The sequence below is a fragment of the Danio rerio genome, chromosome 14 (assembly GCF_049306965.1).
Source record: "Danio rerio strain Tuebingen ecotype United States chromosome 14, GRCz12tu, whole genome shotgun sequence".
In the NCBI taxonomy this organism is placed as follows: domain Eukaryota; kingdom Metazoa; phylum Chordata; class Actinopteri; order Cypriniformes; family Danionidae; genus Danio; species Danio rerio.
This window is the reverse complement of record NC_133189.1, coordinates 10,805,486-10,831,290: the sequence shown is the minus strand read 5'-3', so window position 1 is coordinate 10,831,290 and position 25,805 is coordinate 10,805,486. Positions and strand designations below refer to the sequence as shown.

Sequence of the window (25,805 nt, the reverse complement as noted above, 5' to 3'; positions counted from 1 at the left end):
CCCAGAAGTCATTGCGACTGGAGGTGGGAAGCGCAGCATCTTGTTTAGATTTATTATTAAAGTTCAGAGATATAACTTATTTACCTCGGGAGTTTCCCTAAATGAAACGGTGAAAGTAAACATTAACATGAATATCTTAATAAAGGCATAAACACATTAAGGGTTGTTTGTTTGCTGAAATTCGTATTAAAATTTGTTTTATTTATATTGTGCAGAATATATTTATATTTTTTTTTATGCAAAGTATATATTTTGAAGAGGGGGAAAACAATAAATTGTTGTATGAGTGCTGTAATGTTTAAATAATTTATATTTAAAATGTGTGAAGGTCACGTGACCATCAGGAAGAACGCAGCATCCCATTTCTCAAAGGACACGTTTTCTGCCCTCGCTGTCTCCTGAGTTCGTTCTTCCAAAGACACCTGGCAAGACCGGTCTCCACAAGAACGCAAGTCCGTTCTCTGCGTTCTTGGAATTGAGAAACAGCCCTAGTGTTATGACTGGAGACGTTACCCTATTGAACGCACTACAGCTAGTAGTTTGGATGATTAACAGGGATGTTTATCAACATATTAATAAGTTGTGGACTAATGTTTTAAGGATCAGATTGCCTAGACCCTTCATTGAGAGGTGGGTCATTGTATTCACGCTTGATTCTTCTTTCAAAAGGAAAACGTTTAATCTTTGTCGAAGTTTGCGAGGCTTCCCTTTGAAACGTGTTATGTATGTTACTGCGGGTGGACCGATAGGAGAGCGATGATAGTTCGGCTTGGATTGCCAGCGTCTTGAGAGTTTAGGGAGAGTTGTGGACTGTGATCGAGTTTTTACTGTGATCTTGTTGGAGAATTGGTTTGAAGACACAGAGGTTGCGTTGTGCGAGACAGTTTGAAGTGGAAGGTTGAGAAGTTGTTGAAATTGTTGGAGTTATAGTTGGAGAAGTAGTTGTTGTTGTTGTTGTTGTTGTTGATGCGGAGCAGTGCGTTCTTCAAATCAAAGATGGCTGTAGTGAGAAACCCTGGCTCTATATAGTGGGTTAGGACTGGCTTGATTGGTGAATCATACATAGCTAATGCAGAACCAGCCATGTTCAATCATAATCACGTGATCCTCTCAAAATTTGTTTATAAATAAACTTTACTTTGTGACTTAAAAATGCTGCAGCAGCTGATGCGGAGCAGTGCCTTCTTCAATTCGAAGATGGCTGTAGTGAGAAACCCTGGCTCTATATAGTGGGTTAGGACTGGCCTGATTGGTGAATCATACATAGCTAATGCAGAACCAGCCATGTTCAATCATAATCACGTGATCCTCTCAAAATTTGTTTATAAATAAACTTTACTTTGTGACTTAAAAAAATATGCTTATATGAGTTATTCATAAAAGTAAATTAATCGTTTTAGACTTCTAAATCCTCGAAATTTTTAATTCTTCATTCTCCTCGGCTTGCTGTCTGTCGCTCAGTTCATTCTTAGTCATTCACATTTGCCAGTGACAGTTTGCTGTGGGACCTCCAGCCACCTGCTCCATCTGGGTCTGTAGATCCCCTGTTACTACCTCCAGCCTACTGAGACCCAGGTTCCAATTTCAGTATTTGACTTTATTGTATTTATGCTTCCTTGTCCAGTGTTCAGCCTTGCTCAGTCATCCACCTTCCTCTACCTCAGAACTTTTTCATTAAAAGTCACCATGTTCTAGTTTTTATGGACACAAAAAATGTTAACAAAACAAAACTCTGTTTCGAGTTCTGGCTGGACACGTTGCCATTTCTATGTGGAGTTTGCATGTTCTCTCCATGTCCGCGTGGGTTTCCTCTTGGTGTTTCAGAGTCCCCTACAATCCAAAAACATTTGGTTTATTTAAATTGGGTACAATGGTCGTACAATTGACCATAGTGCATGAGTGTGTGTGGGAATGAGGGAATGTATGGGTGTTTCACAGTGCTGGGTTGCAGCCGGGAGGTCATCTGCTGCATAAAACATATGCCAGAGTAATTGGTGGTTCATTCTGCCCTGGCAACCCCTGATAAATCAGAGACTAAGCCGAGGAATAGGAAGTGAGTGAACACTAGTGATTAAAAGGGATTTCATTCAGGAAGATTCCTTTTTAAAACTTAACTTAAAATGCTTACAAATTAATCCAGTTAGGGTGTGAACCTACACTGGTCTCATGGTTCAGTTTGGTTACCATTATAATGCCATTGTTTTGATTCATTCGATATCTTGGTGCATCATAGTGCATTGACGATATGAACTGAAGCTTTAATTGTACCTGCACAAAGAAAACACACTTTTTGAATGTTCCAAATAAAACTCAAATACATATGTAACATGAGCACCTATAGCAAAATCACAAATGTAAATATTATTCTGGCTTGCTTTTTTTAGCATTGTCAAGCAAATTCTGATGCTGTGTTCATACCAGGGCCCTCATGTACGAAGACTTGCGTGGAAATCATACTAAAACATTGCGTACGCACAAAGCTGTAAATGTGCGAACGCACAAAAACATTCAGATGTATGAAACACTGCGTACACCGAATCTCACGCATATTCTTTTGTACATCCGAATGAACGTGAAACTGAGCGCAACATGCACGAGCGAAAAACCCCTCCCTGCCTCCTCCCCTGTATGAATATGCTAATGACTCTACTTTGGCAAAACCCAACAAAAAAGTAATGGCAAAAGCAAGCAAAAAAAAGAAACTTTGAACAGAATGTGAAATGGAGGTGCTGCTTACGGAGGTAGATTGGAGAAAAGCGGTGTTATTTGCAAGTTGTTCTCCGAAATTAACAACAAAAGAAAAAAATAGAGGGGGAGAGTTTAGCTGATGCGGTTCACACAGTTGGGTCTGAACATTGCACTGAGTGAATTAAAAAAGAAATAGTGTGATTTTTTAGGTGTAAAATGTTGCAATACCCGTAACAGACTTAGTGGCGCAGCTTGTAAGACTCATGTAAACATGTATTGAAACGTTCAAGCATGAACTGGGTTCGAATTCAGCGTCTGATGAACTCTTTCTTCTTTTTTCCCCAGCTAAATATCAGATTTTGCCAACTATTTATCACGAAAAAGACAAGTAGGAATCATTAATAAGTCTGTGCATCATATTTTATTTGCACATCTATTGAATGGAAATGTTTATGATTCATGCATGCAAATTCATCTTCAGATAGTGTCTTTATAGCAATGTGCGTGCAGTAGGTAGCTCAGATTACATTGGGAAAACAGGCGACCGCTGCAAATTGTGCTTTAATGTTTAGCTGGTCAACTGCATGGTATGGAAACCTTATATACCTGCTAGATGAACCTGTCTTATACAGCTGCCATTGCAAGGCTCAGACACTTTGTAGAGAGCAATTTAACACAACTGCCTCTTGGAGTCGCCAATGGAAATAAAACAGACACGCACAAAAAATGTGCGTACGCCAGCCATAAAGCTGGCGTGGAGCTGCGCACATCCCCACGTTCAGTTCATCGTTAGTAAATCCAAACGTGAGCGATTCTGAGCGTGAAACCTGGCTTACGCAAAGTTTTTGTGCGTACGCAGCGTTGATACATGAGGCCCCAGATGCAGATGAAGCATCAAACGCAAGAGATTTACATGTTAAATCAATGCAAAGATTGCGAATAGACATCCTGCAGCACGATACAGGCAAATGAGGTGGTGCGAATGATGAGATTTGCGCAAATGAAGTGCCGCGAGTTGAGCGTTGTGTGTGGTTGACGTCCTTAACGTGCAAGTTGGAAAATCTAAACTTCAACGGACATTCGCTGTGCATTAACCAATCAAGAGCTTGCTCTTGTAGGGGCATGATTATGACGTAGCGTCTGTTGCTGGTGTGCCAGGGGAAATTCCTGCTGCCAAACAATGGCTCATCAAACTGGGCTCGGCTCAGTCTGAAGCACCGCTGAAAGCTCTATCATCCAGGTACAGTTTCTGGAGGAGTTTATGAACTCACAGAGCTGGGTGCACCTCTGAATCGATCTAACATAATTGGACTCAGACACGGCTCCAAATGAATCGATGCTGTTTTTCAGCCCTCCTAAAGCACATAAACACATCTATTCTCTCCATAAAATTCCATGTTAGCAAGAAAGCTAGAGTCACTGGGCAGACAGAAACCCTGCCCATGATGCGAATCCATGTCCATTGTGAAGTGAATTTGATGCATGATTAAAGCGAGTAAACTCAAAATGTTCACGGTTTTATTTACGTGCAAATATCCCAATTTATTCGTGCATTCCACATCTGGTGTGAGCACAACCAGAAACACCTATGATTGGCTATTGTGTTCATGCACTCAACAGAAACGATTGTCTATTACAGTCAGCTGTTCACCGAGCAGTGACGCAGACAAAGTAGAACAGCCGTGGCTATCACAGCTGATCCATGATAGATGGAGACACTCTCTGCAGACATGCTTGTGCCTGGATCCACTACAAAAAGTTCAGCCAAGAAAGCAGAGAAAACATTACCTCATAGACACACCAGCAGGTCAAAGGGTCCACAGTGAGAGAGAGAAAGAAATGGAGCTTCACAGCTTTCATTTCCTCATTAGCAGGGAAATAGAGACTCCTGGGTTCTACTGTACTTCAGTGTCAATGAAAGACTGTCCCAGCAAACTTCCAAGCAGTAAATTGTGCACAGTTGTCTGCTTTTTAAGTAGTTGGAGCATTTTAATTGACCTCCCTTGCCATAGTATGCTACTGTGACATAGTGTATTTGAGATAAATGACATCAGTATGTAATAACTGGTTATGATATTACTGAACCGATACCGAATTGTCTGCATTGTGGTGCATCAAAGAAAAGTATTGACACCCCTAGAACAGCCGATTTGAATGTTATTACTCGATTGAATGGGTGTTATTAGTAGTTATCAGCTGATAGATAAGGGCCAGTAGAGGCCTTCTTTGTCTACTGGTAGACTCAAAAGGCTGTTATCATCCATCCAAATGGTTAATCAGCTATAGTTCACATATGACAAAAATTGACAATAATTTTATTATATCACTTATTAAATTTCCCATTAATTGTATTTCATTAATGTGTACCCCTACCCCAACCCTGAACTCAACCATCACAGTATTGTAAAAACAGATCTGGATCTGGAGTGGGTAATTATGTGGATGGATGATAACAGCCTATTAAGCCTACTAGTAGGCGCCGGGGGGGGACCTAAGGGCCCATATCAACAAGATCAGCTGATAACCACTGATAATGCCCATTCAATCGAGTGATAACATTCAAAGCGGGTGTCTAGAAAGCAGTTGTAACTGATATTGCATATTCTGTACATTGGGTCACACTAAAGCCAGATTAGACCTCCGTGTCAAGTGATCGCAGTATCCCACGGTTTATACTTTGCATGAAGCTGGTGCCATTGTGAGCATTTATACTACTGCATTCTGTATATGCTGCTCTGACATTAACGTTTCTGAAAGCAGGCAGTGGGGTTTCTATGGTAAATTGTGTCACATTGCTTAACTTTGCTGGTGTTTTGGGTACATACCGTAAATCTGTGCAATGCTACTGTAGAACAAGTTCAAATTCAAACTCATTCTAGGAAGAAAAACATGAGAACCGCCGAACATTAAAGGGTGGTCAAGAGTGTGTTTTGAATGCTTGGTTGTGTTTGTGGGATGCAAAGCAATGTGTGCTCTTACTTCATTTGTAAAAAAAAATCACATAATTTTTTCATATATCCTTTCATATATATATAAACTTTGATTATATACTGCTACTCAGCTAACATGAAATCATATTTCCTAGTTCCCCTTCGGTTGGGGAACTTCAGTGCCATAAGTGGATGAAATCCACGATGGGAGGATTCGGATCAGAAGCCGCTTGTCTGGAGAGTATTGAACGGGCCAATGAATGAAATTAATTGGCAGTACGCAGGTGTGCGGCATCTGCAATTATCTCAGCATATAAGCACACCTGAAGCCAGCAGACGCTATCCTTTTCGCTTCAGATCCTTTCTGAGTGAGTCGATGAGGGTTCCTCTTGCTGTTCAAGCACTTCAGAGCGAACGAGTGTGTCTCCCGGTCCAGAGTGGGTCTTCGCGGTGGCAGACGGTCGAGCTGGGTTTCTCCCTTGCCTGCGGTTCTTTGGGTCCGGTCCTCCAGAGCGGTGCGTATTGTTGCAACTTTCCTAAAAGAGCAACACAGTCGTGCAGCACGTCCTTTTCAGGATGGCGCTCCGACTGTGCGTTTCTGGATGCGGGCATTTCCTGGCTCCGGATGATGGACACGATCACTGCATTGCTTGTTTGGGGGTCCAGCATGTTAATGCGGTGCTCGCGGGCGGTTCATGTCGTCATTGCGATGCCATGACCGTTGCACAGCTAAGATCGCGGCCAACTTTCGCAAGAGAGCGAGCCACCCCAGTTGCCTCCTGTTCTAAAAAAGCAGCGGGCGCTCGGGCAGATCTGAGGGTTCAGCGGGAGATAATCCGCCGCCCACGGGTTCGCGGACCTCTCGCTCCTCACGGCGCTCCATCCAAGCTTCGGGTAGTGGGAGTGATCCGTCTAACCAGATGGTAGCTCTCACACTCGCTGACACCGGAGATCAGATGTCCTCCGCGGCATCGGAGGGTGGGCTTTCATTGTCCAATGATGATCCAGACCCGCTCGCCCCCTTCGGGCTGGTGAGTGCTGTCACTACGGATCCTGAAACGGACATGTTAGCCGTGCTTTCCCGGGCTGCTTCGGCCGTGGGTTGGAGATGGTTTATCCCCCAGCTCCGCGGCCGGACCGACTAGAGGGGCGTTCCCTTCTTCCCGGAGGTGCACAGTAGGCTCACGCGGTCTTGTAAAGCACTTTTTTCTGCTCGTGCTGCGTGTCCCTCCACCCTAACCACTCTTGACGGTGGAACAGCCAGGGGCTATGTGGCGATTCCTCAGGTTGAGTGCGCGATGGCGGTAAATCCGCGCGGCGCCTCTTCTTGGCGGGGTCCGCCTCGTCTCCCATCCAAAGCCTGTAAGTTATCTACCTCCCTCGGAGCTAGAGCTTACATAGCTGTGGGCCAGGCTGCTTCCGCCTTGCATGCGATAGCCACCTACCAGCGCTACCAAGCGCAGGCGCTGGCCGAGCTGCACGAGGGTGGGTCCAACCCAGGCTTACGAGCTTCGCACCGCCGCCGACTTAGCTCTTCGGATTACTGAGTCCGCTGCGTGTGCGTTGGGGAGGACGATGTCCACATTAGTGGTCCAGGAGCGCCACCCCTGGCTGATATGCGCAAAGTCGACAAAGTCCGCTTTCTTGACTTCCCCATATCCCCAGCCAGGTTCGGCGACACTGTCTGTGAATTCACCCAGGAATTCAAGGCGGTGAGAGAGCAGTTGGTGGGTGATGTCTTATCGGCGGTCCGTAGCCCGCTCCGCCCGCCGTGCCATTCATACCTGCTCCTCGCCGAAGGCGCCCGCCTACGAGAGCTGCTCCGCCCCAGCACACGTCTCCGGTGAAGCGAGCGCGTCGGGCACCTCGGAAGCAGGCAGCCCCCCTGCCCAGAACGCCGCTAAGTCCGGCAACGGACCGCGAAGCGCCCCTGGGACAGGCCATCTGGAGAAGAGGGAACTTGCTCTTTCCCCGCTGGAGGGCGGGGCCCCATTTCCAACGGCACTTTTTACTGCCATGAAAATATCATGAGAGAGCACTTTTCCACTTCCCCGGATGTGACAGCCCGAAATCTGCCAGTCTGGGACGCTATGCTTTCTAGCTTGCAGATTCGGTGCGCTTCGCCAGTGGCTCACGAGCGCTGGGAGGACGGTCTCCTTTCTCCCACCCCTCGAGCCTCCCCTCCGGAGCTCGGGTACGGAGTGAGAGCAAATATCTCACCTCCAGCTCTTCCGCGGGACCCTCGTGCTTCCCGGATCAGCACACCCACTCCGCGCTGCCCCACCGCTGGTACGTCAGCGATCATTAATCCATCTCGCCCCCCTCTCATGCCCTCCTGGGATCTCGCCCTTGTTCTCACGAGTCTGCGATCCGATCCCTTTGAGCCACTCGAATCAGTATCTCTAAGATTTCTGTCCCTGAAGACAGCTCTGCTGGTTGCGTTGGACTCCATCAAGAGGGTCGGGGACCTAGAGGCATTTTCGGTTAGTGACTTGTGCCTGGAATTCGGGCCGGATTACTCTCACGTCATCCTGAGACCCCGCCCCGGTTATGTGCCCAAGGTTCCTACCACCCCCTTAGAGATCAGGTAGTGAACCTGCAAGCGCTGCCCCCGGAGGAGGCAGACCCAGTCCTTTCTTTACTTTGTCCAGTTCGCGCTCTGCGCATTTATGTGGACCGTACTCAGAATTTTAGATCATTTCATCCACTTATGGCACTGAAGTTCCCCAACCGAAGGGGAACGTTCGAGGTTACAGAAGTAACCCTTCGTTCCCCGAGGAGGGGAACGGAAGTGCCATACTCCGTCGCCATAATGACTGTCCCTTAGCTGTTTGAAAGTCTCTTCAGCTTAAAAGGATGGCGTCTGCTGGCTTCAGGTGTGCTTATATGCTGAGATAATTGCAGATGCCGCACACCTGCGCAAGCTTACGCTGCCAATTAATTTCATTCATTGGCCCGTTCAATACTCTCCAGACAAGCGGCTTCTGATCCGAATCCTCCCATCGTGGATTTCATCCACTTATGGCACTTCCGTTCCCCTCCTCGGGGAACGAAGGGTTACTTCTGTAACCTCAAACGTTCTTCTGAAAGCCTCAAGATGCTCTGATTTGTCAGCTAACATAATGTGCTGTGATTTGTGAATCGGCTCCACATCACCAGAAAGCGTCATGCCTCTACTAGCACGCGCTTTGCCTCTGATGTGAAAACACTGTCAGTCAGTGTATCTGATAGCATTGTCAGTTTGAGCCTGATTCTGACAGAAAATGACACAGATGAACCTCACGCCTGCTCTCTTAAATAAAATCTGACAAGTTTCTTTCGTATATATTTAGAATAAGCATGTCTAAGTAGTGTGAAATGTTTACATATCTTTTGCGAGTTTGTTATTTGAGATGTAGAAAGCACGGAAACCGGCTGCATAGTAGGCATGGGCCAATATAAAATTCTGACAGTATGATAAGCTTGGATAAAAATGTTACGTTTTACGGATTACTGCTCCAAAGTTCTTTTTAAATATCTGGGTGAAAAACAACAACTTTTCCCCCCAGTTAACACAATATATTTTATTTTAGGAAATATTTAAAATATTATGAACCAGTAACTTTTGATTTAGAGATTGCTTTTCTGCTAAAGATACCGTTGTCTTTAAAAAAATGAAATAAAATAGTTGTGAAAAACATATAAAAAAGGAAAAACAAACTATATACATTAGGAATGGTATAACAGAAAACGTTGGGTTTCCAAACCTTTCCAAATCGCTGTAAACCTTGAAACTAGTTATCGCCCCATGCCTACTGCATAAAGACAATGCATCGCAGGTGAGTTTGTAGCTACATTTTTAACGGTGCCAAACAGCATTTCCCATTGTTTATATCCTTCTTTACATTCTTGATACAACTTATCGTTAGCGCTAGAAAGTATGCATGTACAAGATCAATTTTACAAATAAAAATACTTACAGCTTGTGGCTCACAATCCAAAGCTTCTTCTATTATGGTTGGAGCTGCTCCTTCTTTGAGGAGTTTTTAGCCAAACCCAGCATTGAACTGGGCGAGATTCTGGAAGCTGTTCTTTGTCGATTGAGCTATATCTTTTTTATAATTCCCTGGAACATAATTAAAACTAAATTGTTTAAATAAATAAGCTCTGTGGAAATAGCAGCGTTTGGAAGGCATTTTAGCTCTCTCTGTTGTAACATTACCACGCCCCTTAACTGTGCGGGGTGTATGAGCATAACCTGAAGGGTTTGTGATCTCATTAACCGGGATGTATATTTTTGTAGTGCAAAACTTTGTTCGCTGTAGGCTTTGCGAGGCTAATGCTCTAAAAGCCAATGTCTCCCTTTGCATTGAATTTTGAACGTATTACGTTCAGAGATATTGTTTATGTTCACACAGCTACATTACACATGAACTACAGTTTAAAATATGATATTGTAATGGACCACCTCTTTAAATAACTGTAAAAAAGTAAACACAAAAAGTATCCATTTGGAACTTGTTTATGAGACTCGACACTTGGTAAGCACTCCACCCACTGGCCTCGCTCTTCTCCCACGTCTCTCGGCCCCACCCACACTTATGACTGCTACAAATCTGACCAATGGCAGATATTGCGCTCCATTTTGCTGCAACATGATGTTCGATTTTTTGAGAGGTGCAGGGTCCTTGTCAGAGTATGGCGAAGGGTATTTGACAATGCAAAGGCTAGGCCAGACCTGCTGCATGCACTGGACACAGAAGTATAAAATAGCCTTGACCCAGCACAGGGTATGTGTATGTGAGGGTAAATAATTATATTATATTAGTAAAATTTAACCAGCAGCTAATTTTAAACAAAAAGCAAAACTACCTATATGTAAAAAAATAAAAATAAATTGTAAATGTGAGCTGATTTAAATGAAAATAACCCTTCATTTTTAAGAGTGAAAGCCTCTTTTAAATTTAATCTAGGTTTTTAAAATGCTAGAACTAGCCCAAAGCCAAAAAATGCAAGGCCTAACCAAACCACCTAAATCAACACAGTGAGCAACTTAGCCTTTGCCTGGCAACACCTAGCATTGTGGCAGTGAGTTATGCATGGATTAAGTCAACATAAAAGAGATCCTGTGAGGGCCAGCTCTAACTTTAGCCAGCATCAGATGGAGTCAGCCCTGCGTGTTACACCTCATCATACAATTCACTTTCAGCTGTGTTCATCTGGGAATTCTATCAGCAGTAATTCTTCCAGAGTTAATACTGCCCAGGCAGATGGCTACTAATATCAGCAAACACTCATATATCAGACATGTGTGCAATTTATTTGAGAATAGTATGGATCCAGATTAGTCTCAAAAGTAATACATTTAAAGCATAAAACTCATACATCCACTACACAATTCATAAATACACAAATCCATTTCTGAAGATCAAAACACGAATTGTGAATACATAAATCCAATACGTAAACTCAAAGCATGATTCAAAAATATACAAATCCAATTCATAAATTCAAGGCACAATTATAAAAACGCAAATTCAATTGGTAAGTTCAAAAAACAATTTATAAATACACAAATCGAGTTTGAAAATTCAAATCACAATTCAAAAATGCACAAATCCAATATGTAAGTTAAAAACAAAATTTATAAATACACAAATCTAATTCGTAAGTTCAAAACATGATTAAAAAATACACAAATCAAATTCGAAAATTCAAACACAATTCATAAATACACAAATCCAGTTCGTAAGTTCAAAACACAATTTATAAATACACAAATCCAATTCGTAAGTTCAAAACATGATTAAAAAAATACACAAATTAAATTCCTAAATTCAAACACAATTTATAAATACACACATCCAATTCGTAAGTTCAAAACACAATTTATAAATTGACAAATTCAGTTCATAAGTTTAAAAAACAATTTATAAATACACAAACGCAATTTGTAAGTTCAAAACACAATTCATGAATGTGACAACAAGCCACAATGCAACAAGCATTTGATATGTTTTTTCTTTTATAGCGAACACACAGTTGTGCATGAAAATAAATGTTTTACAGTAAGTATAACTACACTAGCCTATATGATGTTGATTTTACCAGTAAATAAAATGGTCTTATAACGTTGTCAATGACAGATTGCAAGCACATATCTCAAACATAATTCAACATCAGAATTATTATAAGTAGAATATAATTATCTATAGAAACCAGCAGACCTACACATAATATTGTTATTGTTGTTTTACCATATGTTTCAGAAAAAAAACAATTATAATTGCTGACTTATATTAACCTTCATTTTACATCCACAAAATCTTGAGAAAATCATGATCTTTATTTTAAGCAAAAAAAAATCGCAATTCTCATTTTAGCCAGAATCGTGCAGCTCTAACAAATACAATTCATAACTTCAAAACACAATTCATAATGACACGATTCAAAAATACACAAACTCGATTCGTAAATTCAAAACACATTATAAATAAACAAATCAAATTCGTAAATTAAAAACACAATTTATAAATACACAAATCCAGTTTGTAAATTAAAAGCACAATTTAAAAATACACAAATCTAATTTGCAAGTTTAACACACAGTTCAAAAATACACAAATCAAATTTGTAAGTTCAAAACACAATCAAAGAGCTCAGAATGACCAAGAGGCGACACTTAATAGAACGTTCCATTGCAACAGCAGCGCCCAGCAACAGCCCTGGATTCCGCCATTTTGGAGTGAAAGTGATCGGCTGTCCATTGGATCTTATTACTTTTGCGATGGCAAGCAGCTGCTTTGTTTTTTATTTATCTATTTAAAAAGCGTATTAAAGCTGAGATACAACCTAAAAGATGACAATACAACACTTATTATCACAATCATCAGCACTTTTGATCCAATTCGTAAGTTCAAAACACAAATAATAATTACACAAATCCAATTCATAACTTCAAAACACAATTTATAAATTCACAAATTGGGTGTTTATGATTGTTCTAGTTGGATTTTGTAAATTTAAATTGTGCTGTACATGTATAAACTTTTATTTTGTAAACGTCTGTAACTTCTGCTCCTTGCAGAAAGTTTGATGCAGAGAGGTTGTTCGTGAAGAGCTGTGCGGTCACATATTGCAGATGTATTCTTTCCTGGGAAAGCTTTGAGAAAAAGTCTTTGAATTTTTCAGTAGATACCCTAAAAGTGTGCTTAATGGGCTTTCGGCTGTTAACAACGCGTCCATAAACAGACATGCAAGCTGACTCACTCACATACATCTTGTTCTTGTAGCTTTTTACTTAAAAAGTCTCTGTGCACATTTTTAGAAGTTTGCTCCAGTGTGAATACCTGTTCTTTTTTATTGCAGTTCTTTGTGGTTTAAAGCTTTTAAATCAGGCAGAAGGACCAATGACTTTTAACACAGTCTCACAAGGAAACTAGGTGCATTTATTTGATAAATGCCTTTTTTTATCTTTCTGTGATAGAAGTATATCTGAAAGATTAATTTTTAGTGTGCGTTCATCAGTAGTACATGAATAAAAAGTTTAATGTGGGTTTCCAGAGTGATACTGAGCAGATGTTTTGTGTGTGTGTGTGTGACATTTGTGATTTTAAACATACACATTTGGTCCTTTGAGCCATCAAGTTTTAGGTTTATATTCAAAAAAGTACACTTTAACCCTAAAAGATACAAACTAGGGCTGCAACAACAAATCGATAAAAATCGATTACTAAAAGCGTTGGCAACAAATTTCATAATTAATTCGTTTTGTCATGCGACACAGGGACTTTTGATTATTAAAAAAACACTTCAGTTCAGCACGGAGCAGAGTCTCTCTCTGTATCTCGCACACTGATAGAGAGTTCAGCGCTTCAAAGATAGTGATGAGGATGAAGGGAGTTCAGGGTAAATCACTACAGAATCATACTTTTGTTCCGTTTTGAAGTGAGGATTGTAAAGTTCCTGGTGCTGGTGATTTACTCATTATCCAGCGTGACAAGCATGACAAGTTAGCGTTAGCTCGGTTACCTGCTTTTACGACATAAAAAATCAAACTGAGCTTTGGTGCGTTGGCTGGCGCTGAGTCAGAGAAAGGCATATCATCTCAACACAATTATGCAGCCTAATGCTTATTTTATATTTTAGACATGCGACTACACACAAGTACTAGTAAAACAAAACATTGTGTTTGTAAAACACACAAAGAAGTCTAACAATCCATTCAAATATAATTTGCTGATGTGTTTTATTCAAATCGGAGACACATTACACATGGTGAAAGTAACTTTAAAGTTATCTATTCTTCTCTAAGTTTACCAGCCACTAACTTGCATGTATTTGGGAAGTAACTTATGAATTTACATGCTGAATCCTGCGTTTTCTACTTTTATTAAGGCTAACGCCGCGGCCGCAAGTAAACACGATGACGCCCATCTCACTTTATAGATCATGATCACTTACATGTTTATGTGAATTGGAATATCGGGTAGCTGATGACATAATGAGCAAGTGTGTGAAAATTCAATTAAAACTAACAAAACTAAATAAAAGGGACACATCTGTCATACAGCGCTACTGTGGCTGCGGTACATGACGCGTCCCCACGGAAACATTAACGGTGAATGGTCGCCTAAAAAATGACTCCTGGTTCCAGAATATTTTAAACCCATTAGCAAAATGCTACAGTAGCAAAGCAGCGCTGGTATAGTAACTTTACACTTTGAAAGACTAAAGGCTGAAAAGTTTTTATTCGCCATTTCCAAATATGTAAAAAATTTTAAATCAAGAACAGACAAGAAAAATTATAACTAAACTAAAGAAAATTAAACTTCTGTTTGAGATTATGGGCTCTATTTTGATGGTCCATGCGCAAAACGGAAAGCGCAGGGAGCTAACGCATTCAGGGCGTGTCAGAATCCATATTTGCTAATTTAAGGACGGGAAAATCGGCTTTGCGCCGTGGCGCATGGTCTAAAAGGGTTGAGTTTATTTTCTTAATGAGTTATAGATGTGTTTTGAGAATAAACCAATCAGAGTCTCATCTCCCATTACCTTTAAGAGCCTTGCATCGCGCCATAAGCGCATTTGCTATTTACATGATGTAAAATAAGTTTAAGTGGAAAAACTGAGCATTTCACAAGCAAAAACTTAACAGTTTTTTTAAACAGAAAAACAGTTAAACAGAGCATCTACCGCACGAGAGTGAGAGATAAATGATCTACTTTTACTTTTGCTCTCGTGGATAGGGAAACCTTTACGCACAGACATCAATTAGCCTATAAATAATTAATTTAGTTTTTTAAGTGCAAATATTTGTTTCAAAACTATTTCTAAATTCAGTTGTAATTTCCAGCAAACAAATGAACAATGATAATGAAGTGTGTTCAAAAACCTGAGTTATATCCTAAAACATATGCTGTGCCCCATATGGTCTAAAACCTGCAGGTGGGCAAATCTAAGCTTGTTTTTAATAAAACAAATATATATATGGATATAATAAATTATACTGCTAATAAAAATAACATTATACAAAAGCAAATATTCATGAATAAACTGCAAAAGCCCCCGAGATGAAGAAGGCATGAAAGTTTGGTTTTTATATGTATGTAGGCTAGAAAATAATATATTTCGTATATATATCCTTAATATTTTAATTCTTTTTCATATGTAAAGATATTTGCGTATTGCTCTACATCTTGTGTATATTAAGCAGTGTGTAAGCGAGGCACAACTGTGCGCTGGAGTTTAGACCGTTTTTGTTTTGGTCTAATGAAAAATCTATTATAGTTTCTCAAAAACAGTAACGCACCAGCAATGCGCCTCAACATGCCTTCCTTTTTAGACCAGAACGCCTATGGCCGCACATATGAGCGCAAATGCATTTGCTATTTAAAGAGCGTGGCGCAACGCCTCAAAACGACTCTTGCTCCAAGCTGAAACTAGCAAACAAGTATTGCGGCGCCTTGCGCCACATTGCGCCGTGTGTATGTGTAACGCCGGGGAGTAACACCACAACAGAAGGTAGGATCCAATATGCAGGTTTATTCACAGTCAGGCAAGCAGTGGTCAATACGGGAGCAAACAGGTATGCGAGGACAATCCAGAATCGTAGTCAGTTAAACAATCAAGAGGTCGAAAGGCAGGCGGCAGACAAGGATAACTAAATAAACAAGGCTAGGTTCAAAACAGGAAAACAAGACAAGGAAAACGCGTTGTAATGCTACTTTACAGTGAACAAGACTCGGCAAACTGAAGGGGTGAATGTGTGGCTTAAATAGTGTGTGTTAATCAGTCTCTGAAAGTCCTCAGGTGTGCAAATGTAATCAAGCTGGATGAGTGAGCAGGTGTGAGTGTCTAGGAGAAGTGCATGTATGTATATGTAGTCCAGAAGAAGGCAGATATGTAGTTTTATGAGTGAGTGTTTACCAGCGACATCTGGTGGTTGTTCGCTGGTGAACATGACAGTATGATTGGGCCCTATATCTTATTGAGATTGTTTTTCTTACCCCACTGGCAAATAATTTTGCCTGTTTTAAGCAAATAATCACTTAATTTTGAGGAGTTTTTTTTTTCCAGAAAACAAGACATCATTTATTTTGCTATTTCATGTGTTTAGTATGTATCTTGATTTATTTTTTTTAATTTTTGATATTTGGATTGAAAACAGGACAAAACTACTTAGTCTTTTATTTTATTGTTATTATTATTATAACAGCTCAGGGATGAGTTTTTAAATAAAAGTTTGGAAATAAAAGCTTTTCTTGTTTTGCTTTTTTTTTTTATCCGATTAATCGATTAATCGAAGAAATAATCAACAGATTAATCGATTATTAAAACATTTGTTAGTTGCAGCCCTAATACAAACATTTAAGATGTTGTGGGAAGAATTTAAGAAAGTGTGAGTCTAACTTTTTGTTCTCAGTTTGAAAAGTTATTTGTTGTAAATGATCAGGTGACTTTACACATTCAGTGTTTAGCATGATATGCAATACTTAACAAAAGCATAGCTGCCTGTATTGTGAAACTACTCAACTTCAGGTAAAGGTTGACCTATTCCACATATTTAAAACATTTGTAGTTAACACATACTTTCACAAATTGTTGTTAAGGGTTAGCCAATCATATCATATTAGTTAATGCTGATTTAGTTGAATTAATTCTTTACATTATTCGTAATCTGCCTCTAAATGTTTATATCTAATGATAAGTTGCCCTTTTAGGGGTGTAAATCAGTTTTTAAAAATGTAGACCGAAATTTCACTGTTCAATTAAATTTACTTTTACATTATTAAAATATTCATAAATTTATCACAAATTCTTTGTCATATTTAGTTTCAAAAGATGTTTATTGATATTATCAGGGGTGACACAGTAGCTCAATAGTTAGCACTATTGTCTTGCAGCAAGAAGGTTGCTGGTTTGAGTCCAAGCTGGGCCGGTTGGCATTCCTGTGTGGAGTTTGCATGCTCCCAGTATCGGCGTGGGTTCCCCAAAGATATGCTGTATAGGTGAATTAAATATAAATTGGATGTAGTGTATAAATATATGTAACTGAGTGTGTATGGATGTTTCCCAGTACTGGTTTGCAGCTGGAAAGACATTCGCTGTGTAAAACATATGCTGTAAGTTGGCGGTTCATTCCGCTGTGGCAACCCCTGATAAATAAAGGGACTAAGCTGAAAGAAAATGAAATGAAATGTTACTATCAGTTAATTTATGTACCCAAAGAGGTTTGCAGGCTACAGTCCCTGTCATTCTACCGAACTACAAATCCCATCATGCGCTTCATTCACACATCTGTTGCAGTTCACCTCCTAATTACACAAAAACACAGATGAGGTTGATCAGAACTGATTACTTGGACTATATACACACCATATATCACACACACATCCATGCGATGAGTCTAGCTTTTCCTGTAGTGAGCATTACAAAGCATTTCCTGTTTAGTTTAGCCATATTTTAATTGGCTAGACTAAACCAACCTGCCTCTACCATTCACCCGTTATACTGACCACTCGGATTACATGCTTATCTTTCTCTGTTTGAACCTTGCCTGCATGACCATTTGTAATAAAGCTCCGTTTAGTAGTGGTAGGCAAATCGAGGCTTCATGAATTACAGACAAAGTCGAAACAAATGTGTCGAAGCTTCGAAGGTTTTCGAAATGCGTCTCTACACTGACACCTAGTGGTCTTATTTATGTTTTGCTCTGGAACAGCTTCAGCAAAGAAACAGTTAAGCAAATTGAGGTATTAAATCTCACGTTGTAGAGTTGAGGATTTAAGTGAGTTAGTTAAGCGGTGAGAGCATGCAAAGATAATGGGTCCGAATCCAGAGTGATGCAGCTCTAGTTGTTAGTTGTGAATAAATATGTCTTGATTTGGTCATTAAAAAGTAACATTATTAAAATACATCAAGTCATAATTTCAGAGTATTTGTAAAAGTGTGGATTCGAACTTGGGCAATCAGCAGCACAGTTTCTCTTTGCACACATATGGTCCACTAGGCCAGTGGTTCTCAAAGTAGGGGGTCGGGACCCCCCGAAGGGTTGCGGGACAATAAAGGACAATCTATTTATTTTTATTAAACTATAAGAATTACCATATTCTATCTATAACCTACTGAAAAGAAAACAAATAGTCGTTTATAGTTACTAAATACTGCTTTATATAATTACTATAGTAGCTTATAGTTACTAGTTGTATTGGATTGCGACCCCTTGGGTAATTACATTATATCAAGGACACAGTCAGATACAGCAGATTGATTTTATAATACCAGGGTAAAATTTCTGCCACATTTACAGCACTGACATACATTAAAAAAATTCTACGAATAATAGACTTAGGTCTATTGGTGTGTATGCACCATTTCAAGGTTTCTGTATTTTTAACCACCTCAGAAGATATTGGGGGTCGCGAGTCACTGGCATTGTTATTTTGGGGATAGCGGGCTGAAAAGTTTGGGAACCCCTGCACTAGATGATGTTTTTTTTCAGACCCTGTCAGTTAAACACATCTTCGCCAGGTCTCAAAACGCTGACGTGACATGGGTGTTTCGAATCATGCGTCGGTGCAGTGTTTTGAAACACTTGTACTTCGAGATCTCGACATAGGCCTCATAGATTGAGTTGCTCATCTTACAGTCTGATATCTGAATGTGGGCATAGTGGAGATTTTAAATTGCCCCATTATGCCTTAAAAGGCTTCTAAATTTTGTTTAGGATGTCTCCTACAAAAGGCTTGACATGGCTCTAAGATCCAAAAGCACATTGATTTTTTTATAACAAACATTGAAAAAATGATTCATTGATTTTTTTCATTTTTTTAAGGTAAGTGGGTGCAAGCAATTTATATGGGCTGAATTCAAACAAACACATTTAATTTAGTAACATTCAACTTAATTTTTATAAATTCAGTGCATATAAATGATTTGCAACAACTTACCTAAAAAAACAACAACAATTGAGTAAATCCAACGTATCACTTTTTTGTGACATTTTTACATGAGACATTTTTACATCCATTGCAGAGTTAAACGATTTGTTCAAAGATTATTTCATTTAAACCTGTTCTTTCCACAAGTCTACTCTGCACTGATTTGTCAGATGGCCCAGTTGGATGGAATTAGTTCACAATGCATGTTGGGAACCAAATTACTATTACATCTGAATTCCAGCTGTACCCACTGTAGGACAGAATTCAATTCAAGTCCAAATCCGATGAGGGAGCATTGGAAAAGCTAGTTGAGCTACCTGAAACTCTATCGCAAAAATGACTTGAACAGGACATTTCTCAATATGTCAAATCTTTGCTTTTGAAAAAGATTATTATAAGGGTTATTTTTAACCTTTAAAACCCTCTGGAACTGAAGACATTTGACAGTCTGAAAAGTCAGATTTAAAGGTGCATTAGGTGATCTTCCACAATGCTACCAGCTAAGCATAAATCTCTGAATCACAGTCCCTCCCCTGCCGTCAAGAGCCACACCTCCTTAAACACGAGCACCGCAAAAGAACCCTCTCTCATGGGTTAAAAGCGACTGGTGCTTGTCCGGCAGCGTGCAAGCCAAACTAACAAGCGATCTCAGAGCGAATATTAAGAGTTGCATGGTAAACAACATAGGGAGAGACTAGGCAGAATAGCGGTATTTAATTGTGTTTTGTTGTTAAACTAATTAAAAGCTACATCATCGATGCTGTAAAAGGTCCCTTATGAAACTGAAAATAGTCTTATCAATCTTTCATCAGAAGATTTTAGTGGCTGAACAACACTTCTGTGAAGAAACCCATTTGTAACAACAACATCCAACGTTACATCAGCTTTGCGTGAAGCTAAAGCAGTTTTAAAACAGAACATCACCTGTCTAAGAAAAACCCTTCAGACATTGTGTCATCCTTTCTCCAGCGTGCAAAGGTAACTCCATTATTGATTCAGGTTTTTAAAAAGTTTTGATTCCGCATATTTTTACCGATCGCGCGCATGCTCTCTCTTGTGAACGCGTTGCGGTCGGCGGAGCTGCAAACAAACGGCTGCGCAGTTGTTCAAATCTGCATTTGCTGACAGACAGATTGGGCTACTTATCGGAATTATGGGAGATGTCGGCCTTACTCTATTTAATTGAATGAACTTTTTTTTTGTTTTATGCCTTCCCCAGAATATAAAAGTACATATAAATACATTTAGATCATTTACTTTAATCATTACAGGGCTCGAAATGAACCTTTTTTCTTGGTAGCACCGGTGCTCCTAACTTTAAAAATGTAGGCGCATCAGCCAAAATTTAGTCGCACCCACCAATTATGAGCACCGTTACTTCAAGTTTTATACAAACAGATTTAGTGCATTTGAAATCAACAGTAAACAAACTGACACGCAAAAAAATATGTCTCAAAGAAATCCCGTTATCACAAGAAATACATTTTATAACATAACTGAGTGACTAAAGCATACACAGAGCGCTCACCGGCCCTGAACGCACTGCTTGAATAAATCTGTTAACGGTATAACTCTGCTGTTCTCACAAGTGCTGTCTGATATTGCACTGATGCTTTTGACACATACTGTACCTTATTATATGCATAACGTTACGTCATGTTAATAGTAATACTGTCTTTTCATGAGTAGCGATATTAGTTTACTCAGTGTAAGCCCGTTTGCGATGCCGATGGTGTACGTAGTGTTAAATTTTACATATAGCTGTCCCTTGCACGGCGGACTGCATCTGGTGATTATATAAAGCATTAAACAGAAGCTCTCGTGCTAGATGTGGCAAACAGTTACCTGAAAACTCCATCCTACAGACTTTTCATAGCGGACTTGAAGCCAATGGAAGTCTTTAATTCACTCTGGGAAAGGTGTAGATCAGGGGTCTCAAACTCAATTTACCTGGGGGCCGCAGGAGGCAAAGTCTGGGTGAGGCTGGGCCGCATAAGGGATTTCACAAAAAAAAGTCCTCAAATGTCATTATTAACAATTCTAATTATTTCTTCTGAACATGAAGTGTCCTGAACATTAATAGAACATTGAGTGAAGATTATGAACAGTTCTTCTGAACATGGCATCTTTTGCCTACTTCTTGCTGCCAGAGACTTGACAGCGCTTCTTCTCACAAATCTGAACCACATTTGGCTTTAGAGCGGAAGCAGTTGGGACCCTCAGTATGGCTTGAAGATGATCATCATTAAGTCTAGACCTGTACTTTGACTTATTGAAGTCCTAGGGAAAAAAGTGGGGGAACTCACTCAAAACTTCCATTCCCTCACCTAAAAAAAAAGGCGTATATATGTATAAATAAAACACCCCCACCCCACTCCAGTCACATCAGTCTGTACCAGTCTGTATCTACCTATAATATCAACACAAGATGCAGGGCAGGCACGTGCACACATAGGGCTCAACCTATGCAGAGCACATGCCCTTTTTAGTCTTGCATAGAAAGTGCCCTTCCAAAATGATCAAAAGTGCCCCCGCGACGCGACACACCCTCGGTCCCGCCCTTCAGTAGGCGCACAATAACACCGCTCTTGAGTACGCGCGCGACAACGCGCGACAACTCTCTCACCCAGCCAGAGAGTGACAAGCGCGCTGTGTACGGATAGAATCAGCAGAGCGGGGAGCGCTCTCTCTCCCCGCTCCGCTGATTCTGTCAGAGTACAGCGGTCGGCGCAGGCCACAAATATTGCACTGAGGGCCGCAAATGGCCCGCGGGCCGCGAGTTTGAGACCCCTGGTGTAGATGGTGGATTGACATTCAGCACATGATCACAACTAAGATGTGTCATTATTTATAACTTTAGATGCCATGGTTTCTAAAACTAAATCTGTCAGTGTCATTTTCATTCTCATCTTTAGCGCTTTAGTTTTTCGCGGTAGTAGCTCTCTCTGTCATTCCAAGCAAGAAGGCGCTGGCTGAGTGATTGACAGCTGACATTAACCAATCATTCGCGTTCAGTGCTAGAGCAGTGGTGGGCCAATAAGAAGAGCGCGAAGGCGGGGCAAGTATTACGGACTTGTTACTGCAGCAAGTTGACTGTTTTAAACCATTCCTGAGCGCTGCGTTTCGCATTTCAAGTGCAGACAAAGAGCTTAGAGAGATGCATTCTGCATGAATGTCTCCTGAATCCGCGCATGTGGTGAACATTTTGCAGTAAAAACTGGTCGCACACAACAATTTTAAGCACTCGCAGAAATGCTCCCAAATATATTTTGAGGTCGCATAGATAAAATTTCGGGCGCATATGCGACCAAAATGGTTGCAATTTCAAGCCCTGCATTACTATTAGACTGTGTAGAGACTTTCAACCAGCACAACAACAAATGCTTCTGAAGACAATCACCTACTGCACCTTCAACATGAGAAATTTTCTTTCGGTTTTTGAATTTCTTCAAGTGGAGAGAGGAGCTGTTTCCTGCAAAAGAAAAGCGTGTGTTCTTCAATAAAAATATTATTAATAATAATAATAATAAAAGCTTTATTCTTATGTTTTCTTGTAGCTGCACACGACTGAAAGATGAAGCTCGCTGGATTTATGCTCTTCATCATCAATTCAGCGGCCTCCATCAATCTCAAATACATCTCCAAGAGGAACTCAGGTAAGACTGTTGTTTTACTCAGCTTGGAGCGAAAACCTGGCACTGAAAAGTTTGATTTGTGCTTTTTATGTTTTATTGTTTGTGATGGTTCAGAGAAGGCATTGTTTGGACTGGTTCAGGTATGTGCAGTAAATGCATTTGGCGAAAAAGACCTTGCTTCTGATGTCTTTTCGAATTGTTTGGTAGAGTGTTTTCTGAAGCTCTCTCTTTAAACGTTGCTTTTTTTTTAGTAAAGAATCTAGGCTCTCCACATGATCACATAACTCAGTTTTTTTTTTCCTGTTGCATTGTGTGTTTGTGTGTGGGTGCGGTGTGCATTGAGCAATTATGTTATCAGCTCCAAACGGGCATTTATGTGGGCGGTAAAAACACAGAGGCAATCTCAACCGTCAGTTTCTCACCCAGCCAGAGATTTCAGAGTTTGGCATGTATGTTTTACTGTGCCACCAAATCAGCAGAAAAAAATGTCTTTTTTTTGTTTTTTTTTAATATGTGGGTTTGTAGAAATTCTGTTTTATAGCAAGTTGTGTGTACTCATGTACAATCATAATAACTGGCATAATTATAATGTGTTTAAATAGCCGGATGTGCAATGATTTCTCACTAAAACATCCTAAAAGCGCTGAGATGTTATGATATATTCTGAATATGCAAGCCTAAGTTGCTTCTACTAGTGTAGTCTAATGAATCCTAAAAGAACTGGTGCTTAGAGAGTGTTCATATTTAACCTTGGAATTTTGTACAGTTGTCCTGTTTTCCCATCTTATTTAATAGACGTTAATGGAGTTTCCTTCTGCTTTGCCATGGTGCCATTTTGACTGACACTAGAAATAACATAATATACTGACTTTCGAGAATCAATGTCAGATCAGATTGAAGGGTTTATGCCAGCCAATAATACAGTACTTTCAGGGGTGAAGCTGCCATTTTAAAAGTGTGTTTAAAACATCCCTGTAAACATTGGAATGTGAAAATAAGGCATATTATTCAAAAATTAAGTCCAGTTTTTGAAGACATTTTTTATAGATTGTTACTAGAACAACCGGTTTGCACTTACATGAGGACACTCGGAAATTTGAGGCTGGTTTAATAAATGTGTTTATAGCTTTCAACTTCAAGCCAGCGATCATGAAGCAACAAAGTCCACGCATTTGTTCCCCACAGTATTTAAATATGGAGCTAATAATGTGCCAAAACAATCTGACTTTGTCAATAATTCAAATTAACACAATTCAAAGTCAGATTAAATTGATATAAAAATGTATTTATTAAATTATGATTGTTAATAATTCAAATTAACACAATTCAATCATAAATTAATAAATCAGATTTTTTTATATGCCAATAAAAAAAGTTTGATTATTCTCTGAGATGTTATTTAATTAATGAATTTAGTTCATTGAAGCGTATATCTATTACACAAACTACTGAAAATAGCTGATCCCTAATATTCAGTTTGCAGAAGAATTGTGTCTTCCTGAACCTTACATACAGTAAACTCACGCAGCTTTATGATTGGCCAAAATGCTTAGTTTGACTTTTCGGTGATCATCTACTTTTCCCTGTTGATAACTTCTGACCTACTTTCTGCTGAATCTGAATTTCACGATCTGAATTTCTGATTTTGAATGTTAGAATATTAAATTTGATGATCTGAATTTCTTCACCTTCAAAACCTAAAACTGTATTTTTACAAACTGGATATCTGCAGTCTATGAATTCAGAAAAAAACACACACATTAAAAAGTTCGAAAATCCATCAATAAAAAAAATTCTGCCTTGAAAAATTCAGTTGTCTTACATTTCAGATGTTAAATATTCAAGTTATGAAATTCAAGTTGAAAATAAGAATTCAAATTCTAAAAAAGTCAGATTTTTTTACATTTCAATTGTCAGTAATTCAAATTAACACAATTCAAATTCAGATTGTTTTGGCATAGTATTAGCTCCATATTAAAGTGCATATGAGTGTAATTTTGCATAAGGCTATATGTAGATAAAATGTATTTAGATTTTTACCTATTTCCAGACCCCCCAAACCCACCACCCCCGTAATTTGCACCCTGTAATTCGTTCATAACCAAGAATCAAGCAGAGGTAAATGATTCTTAGTTTGATTTTTCGGTGATCGTCTACTCTTCCCTGTTGATCACACTTGACCTACTTTCTGCTAAATCTGAATTTTCACAATCTGGTTTTGAATTTTAGAATAATAAATTTCTTCTCAGTTTCTTCATCTTCAAAATTTTACACTGTATTTTTACAAACTGGATATCTGCTGTCTACGAATTCAGAACACAAAAAAAATCTATAAAAATTCTGCCTTGAAAAATTTAGTTGTCTTAAATCTCAGATGTTCAATATTCAAGTTCTGAAATTCAAATTCAAAATAAAAAATTCAAAATAAGAAATTCAAAGTCAAAACCATTTTTAACAACATAAAAAAATCTGATTTATTAAATTATTATTGTCAATAATTCAAATGAACACAATTCAAATTCAGAATGTTTTGGCATATTATTAGCACCATACTATGAACTATAATAATGATCTCAATCTCAACTCGCAAGCATAATCTCAAATTGACATTGTGTCATGTGACTTATGCATGTTCACACATTGCAATATTGATGTGTTGCGAAATTATATTTTGTGCAGACCTAGTTTAAATGACTCTTTCTTTTGGGAGGCATTAACTTTTATAAATAGTGCACTTGCAGATTTAAAACTTTTCAGGATGTTCTCATTCACTTAGAGCTAAGTTACACACTGCATGAAAGGTAATTTTCAAAAATATATTACTTTAATAAAATTTCGCCTGAAGTCAACATTCAGTAAATTAATTTTCTTCTGTCTGCACTTTATTAAGCCTTAGGAGTTATACATATTTATTGCAATCTAATTGTTAATGAGTGAAACAAAGTGTACCTCGAGTATCCTGAGAGAAAGTTCATCAGAGCTGTTTTATACTGCAAAAGCATACAGACAGTAATTTAACAAGCATAACTGATAATAGATAGATAGATGGATGGATGGATGGATGGATGGATGGATGGATGGATGGATGGATGGATGGATAGATGGATGGATGGATGGATGGACTGACGCAG

At 39.4% G+C, this 25,805-nt stretch overlaps 1 protein-coding gene across 2 annotated transcripts in view; it reads left to right on the top strand.

Moving 5' to 3' along the window:
* il1rapl2 (interleukin 1 receptor accessory protein-like 2) overlaps positions 1-25,805 on the top strand; it is a 593,182-nt gene that overhangs the window by 38,758 nt on the left and 528,619 nt on the right. The window contains exon 2 of one of the 2 annotated variants that reach the window (XM_068213146.2): positions 22,597-22,695. In XM_068213146.2, coding sequence (XP_068069247.2) covers positions 22,614-22,695 — 82 coding nt within the window. In that variant the 5' untranslated portion in view covers positions 22,597-22,613. 2 annotated transcript variants of the gene reach the window in all.